Source organism: Pundamilia nyererei, unplaced genomic scaffold (assembly GCF_000239375.1).
Source record: "Pundamilia nyererei isolate P.nyererei 1_Seehausen unplaced genomic scaffold, PunNye1.0 scaffold00017, whole genome shotgun sequence".
Classification (NCBI taxonomy): domain Eukaryota; kingdom Metazoa; phylum Chordata; class Actinopteri; order Cichliformes; family Cichlidae; genus Pundamilia; species Pundamilia nyererei.
The window spans coordinates 5,547,808-5,554,518 of NW_005187418.1; the positions used below are offsets into that span (position 1 = coordinate 5,547,808).

Here is a 6,711-nt window from a genome sequence, read left to right on the forward strand (position 1 = left end):
TAAAGTAACTTACCCAACACTGGTTGTGCCACACACACACACAAAAATATACAATTAAAGGAGCAGCAAGATGTTTCTAACGTTTACTGCAATGTTCTAGTAGGATGCACATGTAAATGAAGGATATACAGCACACACAAGTACATTACTTCATATTGCCACGTATTTATGTTTAATTGTTTATTAAAAGGCTAAACTTCCAGTACAGTATACTTTAAACATATTCATTATGTATTTAAAAGAACATCAACAGTGTGTATATTTCTTATCAAGTGAATATTATCATACCCTTTTATTATATCCTTAAGATGAGTATATTAAACATACTACTGGAAACAGACACATAATTAAGGACTATGGGATACATGTATACAAGTACATAAAACATGCAAAGACACTGCTCAAGGAAAGTTTGGCCAAAGCCAGTATGAAAACACCTATGATTCATTTTGAAGAGAACCTTTTTATATGACTGATGTGTAATTGTTACGTATACGTATGTTTTGTTTGTTATTGTTACATATTTATTACAATATTATTAGAAGAAAATTAGCCTTTTCTCTTACAATTGTAAAAGAAAAGGCTAATTTTCTTCTAATAATATTGTAATAAATATGTAACAATAACAATCCGCTATATTTTCACTCTGAACATTATGTCCTGCGTTCTCTATTGAGAAAGCACTAGCATATTAGAACATGTTATACTCTTTTATTCAGATAGGCTGAAACTAGTGATTTAGAACTTTTTTAGAATTTTTTAACTTTTAAAACCAGCTTATGTACAAAAGAGAACTGGAGACATTGGAAAAAACAAAACAAAAAGTGGGGACGTCTTTTTTTCATCCAGAATTCCAAGAAAAAAAGTCAGCATTGTTTCACAATTTATGAGATAAATCATCATCAATAAGTTAAATATATTAAATGTGATAAATAAATAAATCTGAACACACTTTAATGACCACTAAATGATGTGATTTTTTCTATGTTAATTAGACAAACAAAGCTCTTTGGGTAGTATACTGATACAAAATACTCTAATAGAAATCAAAGAAAGGGTAAGGTTATAAATACACTGCAAATACAGAGAGTGGAAACAGGAAGGGAACTAAACACAATACCACAAGAATAAATAAAGTAGGAAAAATAAAACTGGAACTAGCTAATACACTCAAACTCAACAAGGGCAAACTGTACAAGGAAGCATCAGGTCAGGAGCTACACTTAAATAATAAACTATGAATATACAACTAATGCTCCATCTTATAAATCGTGAAACAATGCGTACTTTTTTCTCTGAATTCTAGAATCACTGTGGCGATGGTTTTTTGTTTGTTTTTTTACAATTTTTGTGCTGGTTTTCATCTTTGCTTGTACTGTCAGCTTTGTGTTCATACCTAAATACTAAGAGAAAGATCATATGTGCGTCCTTGTCGCGATAGGGATTTGTGTTGCTGTGGTGGACTGTACACTCAGTTTATACTTTTAAATGGTTATTATGAAAGTTTGTTTCAGGTCATTTTACAGAATAAGGTGAAAATAATGTTAATGCCAGTATAATTAATTATTTTCTAATTGGAGTAATTTATTGCATTACTTTTAAGAATAATTGGAGTAATTTATTGCATTACTTTTAAGAATAATTGGAGTAATTTATTGCATTACTTTTAAGAAAAGTGTTCTGGGTAATATGTGTAATACATTACTTTTTTGACTATGACCTGACACTGATCACAACACTCCTAACACTCGAGATCAGAGTACAATTTCAGAAACTTTTTCTGGTTTCTAAAATGTTTTTGTTTCGGACAAATAGAAATTAACTACAAATATATAACACAGAGTAAGAAATACGTTTGTGTGTTTTCTTTTTTGCTTTAGTTCTTTTAGGTTTTTTAACTTTAGCCCTACTTACCCTCAGCACTGTTCCACAATGAAACCATATATGCTAAGAACACAGTGACTGCAGTCAAATAAAAAATTAGGAAAATCTTGTTGACTTTTTTAGCCATTCTGGTCCAGTATCCAGACTTCCTGTTGCTGCTGAGCAAAGTCATTGTTTTCCTTGTCTCCTGCAGCTCATCTGAGACTTTTTCCAGAGCAAAGGACACCTCTGTCAGTATACTGCTGCTGCCCTGAAAGAGTGGTTTTGTAGAAAGGCAATCAACAAGATGTTAGGCCAATAAGGTTCATGATAGCTTTAACATTTGACACACTGGTTTGTTTCTACATTGATTTAATAAAAAAATGTTTGCTTCCGATATACAGTTTAAGATACAGGATAATCTCTGCAATGCAAACATCCCTTCCTGGAGTTTCTGAAAAGAGAAAAAAAATGTGCATTTTTTCCCAACCTTTCGGGACAGAGACACAGATGGTGTTTCATGAGAAGATACCTCATCAACAGAGGCGTGGTGACTGAGTCTCCTAATCTCTGGAAAAACATTAGGCATAAAGATTAATGCAACACAACTAAAACTGCATGCAGATTTGTGGAATGTTTGCTATGATTAAGCTCACCTCTAAAACAGCTGTAGAAGTTGTGGCCGCCCTGGTTGTTCCCAGAGTTCTCCCCCAGGCTTCGGTCTCCATCCGTCTCATCTTCCTTTTCAATCAGATGCTTGACCAAAATTGCCTCCAGGAGGCTGAGCAGCATCAGAGCAAAAATTCCAATGCAGTAGACAGCTGAGGAGGGCAGACAGTATTATTAAATTTGTGGACAAATAAGTATTGACTATATGTGCAGTCAAACACGCTTCCTTACCTATAAGTGGAATACTGTCTGAAGAGCTCGGCAGAATCTCATTGAGAAGAAGCTGCATCACTGTGACAGCAAGCAAGACCGTGACCTTGAAGCCGAGTTTCTCACCCCCAGTGTCTGAGATGAGGAAGGAGGATAAGTCCAGAAGCAAGAAGAAGAGCACTGGTAGGATGAAATTGGCAACGTAGAGGACAGACCTCCTCTTCATGGTAATCTGTGAATTTGTTTCCCCAGGTGGTTAGGCACAATAGACAGATTTACACTCAAAGAAGTATTATGTGAATTTGTATTCAAATAGTAAAGAGAAAGGAGTTAAGTGAGAAGTTTTGGGTGGTGTAAATGTGCCAAACCATGCAGCGTTATTAATGTTGTTTTGGGTGTCTGTAACACCACCACAGGATGTACAGTTGTGTTCAAAATAATAGCAGTCCAACATGACGAATCAGATCAGTGTTTTTGATAGGAATCATTTTATTACATGGCAAATAATTTACCAGTAGGTGAGTAGAGTCAGAGAAACCAACAGACTCAACATTCACAATATGAATGCACCTGAGTCTGTGCAATTGAATAATTAAGTGAAAGGGCCGTGTTCACAATAATAGCAGTGTGGAGTCCAACCAGTGAGGTCATTCATTATGTGAAGAAACAGATGTCATTCATGTGGCCCTTATTTAAGGATGAAGCCAGCACATGTTGCACATGCAATATTCTCCGAAAACCTTAGAAAGATGGGTTGTGCCAGACATTGTTCAGAAGAACAGCATGCTTTAATCAAAATGTTGATTGGAGAGCAGAAAACATATAAAGAAGTGCAGAAAATGCTAGGCTGCTCAGCTAAAATGATCTCCAATGCTTTAAAATGGAAAGCCAAACCAGAGAGATGTGGGAAAAAAAACTTAAGGGGCTTTTTCTTTTACTATGGTGTTGGGCCTATTTATCTCATACCAGGGATCATTGATTAGTTTGCTTATATCAAAATACTTGAAGAGGTCATGCTACCTTATGCTGAAGACAAAATGCCCTTGAAACGGGTGTTTCAACAAGACAACAACCCCAAACACACTAGTAAGTGAGCAGCATCTTGGTTCCAGACCAACAAAATTAAGGTTATGTAGTGCCCAGCCCAATCCCCGGACCTTAATCCAATAGAAAACTTGTGGAGTGACATTAAAAATGCAGTTTTAGAGGCAAAACCTAGAAATGCAGAGGAATTGTGGAAGGTTGTCAAATCATCCTGGGCTGGCGTACGTGTTTACAGGTGCCAGAAGTTGATCGATGTAGCACAGATGTGAACCAGTTCTCAAAAACAGTGGTTATACAACTAAATATTAGTTTAGTGATACACAGGAAGGCTAAATCTTAACATTTTTTCAGTTTATTGAGTAAATATTTGAGTTTGTAATGAAAAAATGCAGACAATTGAAATATTGATACTTTTTTCCTTCATGTTTTGATGAAAAATATAATGTGCAGTGTTACAAATGAAGGGAAATTAAAAAAATATATATGGATTTTGAACTTTACTCACATTTTAACATACACTACTATGATTTTGAACACAACTGTATATAAGGCAGTGGCGTGCAGTGACATTTGACAAATTATTGCTGCACTCTACATGGACTTCTTCACCGTCATGCACTCCTTCCTGGCTGAAAAATTGCAAAAAAGTACTTCTATAGTTAAATAAATATCTGATATATTACCAAAAAATATTTGCTATTAGCTGTCAGAGACAAGTGGTGTAGGAATTCAAACCACTCATTTAGGAAATAAACAACACTGTGAAAAATATCACTACAAATAAAACTGTTATTTAAAAACCAAGTATAAAGTATCAAAAGTAAAACCTGACTTATCTTCCATTAAAGCTGAATACAAGTCCTTTAAACCTCACATTAACAATGATAACGCGTTGATATCAATGGTTAAAATCAACGAGACCACCTGATCCTACACACTCCTAAATATATACTGCAAATTATGATAACTAAATGATACGGCTGATAAATCTGATGAATAAAAATTATTTTAATTGATGTACATCATAGCATATTGTCCACTGCAAACTTGGCAACTCAAAGATTGCCCTACAACTGAACTGGGCCAAACACAGCAGCATGGTTCAGCACATCCATCACCTGCTGTGGAAAAAACTTGAGTGCTTGACCTGAAACCAGGTGGCTAGAGTAGATGGATAAAGGGAAAAGAACGAGTTTTCCTTTCTGTTTTCAGAAATACTTACAGTGTAAATGACCACAGTTTGATTGAATCCATAACCTTCAACAACTTCGTTGTTGACTGACATGTCGATGAACAGCCACTCATACTGCGTGTGCATCATCTTACGAGACAATTCTGTGACCGTTGAATTGTTAATAGAGTTGTTCCGCAAATATATTTCTTTATCTGAAATTGAATATAAAAAGAAATGTGATAAAGGACAAATAATATAAATGTGAGCAGACCAACAAGGAATAAGTGCTTTATTGTTTTACATTTTTTGTAGTGCTCTTTCTTATTCTGGGGTAGGTGGGGTGTCTAAGATTCTGTTGTTCTAACTGTTGCTTTGGTATTGATGTTAGTGTGATGTTATTGAGAAAGATCTGAAAACTGCTGTTCACAAACACTGTCCATCTAATCTAAGAATGGGCAAGGATTTCAGTCTCTAGATGTGCAAAGCTGGTAGAGACATACCCTAAAAGACTGGCAGCTGTAATTGCAGCAAAAGGTGGTTCTACAAAGTATTGACTCAGGGGGCTGAATAATTACGCACACCCCACTTTGCAGTTATTCATTTGTAAAAAATGTTTGGAATCATGTATGATTTTTGTTCCACTTCTCACGTGTCCACCACTTTGTGTTGGTCTTTCAAGTGGAATTCCAATAAAATTGATTCATGTTTGTGGCTGTAATGTGACAAAATGTGGAAAAGTTCAAAGGGGCCGAATACCTTTGCAAGCCACTGTAATACATGGTTTTTTTGGGTTTTCCACCAGCGCGGAATTACCAACAATAGAGAGGGCATAGCCTAACATATGAAACAGGAAAAGACCGTCATGTAATCCCTTTATTTCAACAAAGTAACTGTATTCTGAATACTACCCTTTTAAACGGTAACTGTAACGGAATACAGTTAATCATATTTTGTACTTTAAATACGTAACATGTATGGTACATGTATTCTGTTACTCCCCAACACTACGCCCCTTCCCTTAGGTCCACCAATCAGCAGCTCCTTAAGGTAACAAAAAATAAGTATAAATTTAGAGGTTACCATGGCTTTGCTGTAGCTGCTCCAAAGTTGTGGAATGAAATGCCCTTGCACGTTAGGCAGGCCTCTTCTGTTTCTGAGTTTAAAACTCTTTTTAAAACATAGTTATTTGCTGAAACCTTTGGCACTCTTTAAGGGGTTGACTCAACTTGTTTTATCAACTTGTTTTAACATGTTTTATTTTATTTTGTTCATGCTATTTGTATATGTACAGCACTTTGTGAACCCTGGCTTTATATTAAAGTGATTTATAAATAAAGCTGGTATGCTATGGTATGATTGGGGCTGAATGCCAGTTTTGGGTATGATGTGAGTTTGTTGAGCTGTTTATTGTTGGGTTGATAACTGTGTTTAAGTTTCCACCTATGATTATGGCAGATGTGGAGAAATCCTGTAATGATGTGAAGAAGTTATGATAGAATGTGTGGTCCGTCATCTGTGTTTGAGCCATAAATGCTTGTGATTGTTATGTTGGAGTTATTAATTGTTTCAGGGAAAATGTCTCACTTTTGAAGCAGATGCAACCTAACGAATCCAGACAGATGCACTCATTGATGATTACTTGTCCACTGTCTCGCAGTTCCACCTCAGACTAGTGATGGGATTTCCAGCTCTGTTTAGAGAACTCTTCGGCTCGGCTCACTAAAAAGAGCCGGCTCTTTCGGCTCCGAACC

At 35.8% G+C, this 6,711-nt stretch overlaps 1 protein-coding gene across 1 annotated transcript in view; it reads right to left on the minus strand.

Annotated features, from left to right (window-relative positions):
* Window positions 1-1,906: 1,906 nt before the first annotated feature.
* The window catches only part of LOC102202540 (5-hydroxytryptamine receptor 3A-like), a 10,742-nt gene continuing 5,937 nt past the window's right edge, over window positions 1,907-6,711 (minus strand). Inside the window, exons 6-11 of the mRNA XM_013908955.1 lie at window positions 5,009-5,172; window positions 2,764-2,974; window positions 2,520-2,684; window positions 2,354-2,433; window positions 2,031-2,134; window positions 1,907-1,922 (exon numbers count right to left, since the gene is read on the minus strand). Of these exons, the coding sequence (XP_013764409.1) occupies window positions 1,907-1,922; window positions 2,031-2,134; window positions 2,354-2,433; window positions 2,520-2,684; window positions 2,764-2,974; window positions 5,009-5,172 (740 nt within the window). The remainder of the gene's footprint in view (window positions 1,923-2,030; window positions 2,135-2,353; window positions 2,434-2,519; window positions 2,685-2,763; window positions 2,975-5,008; window positions 5,173-6,711) is intronic.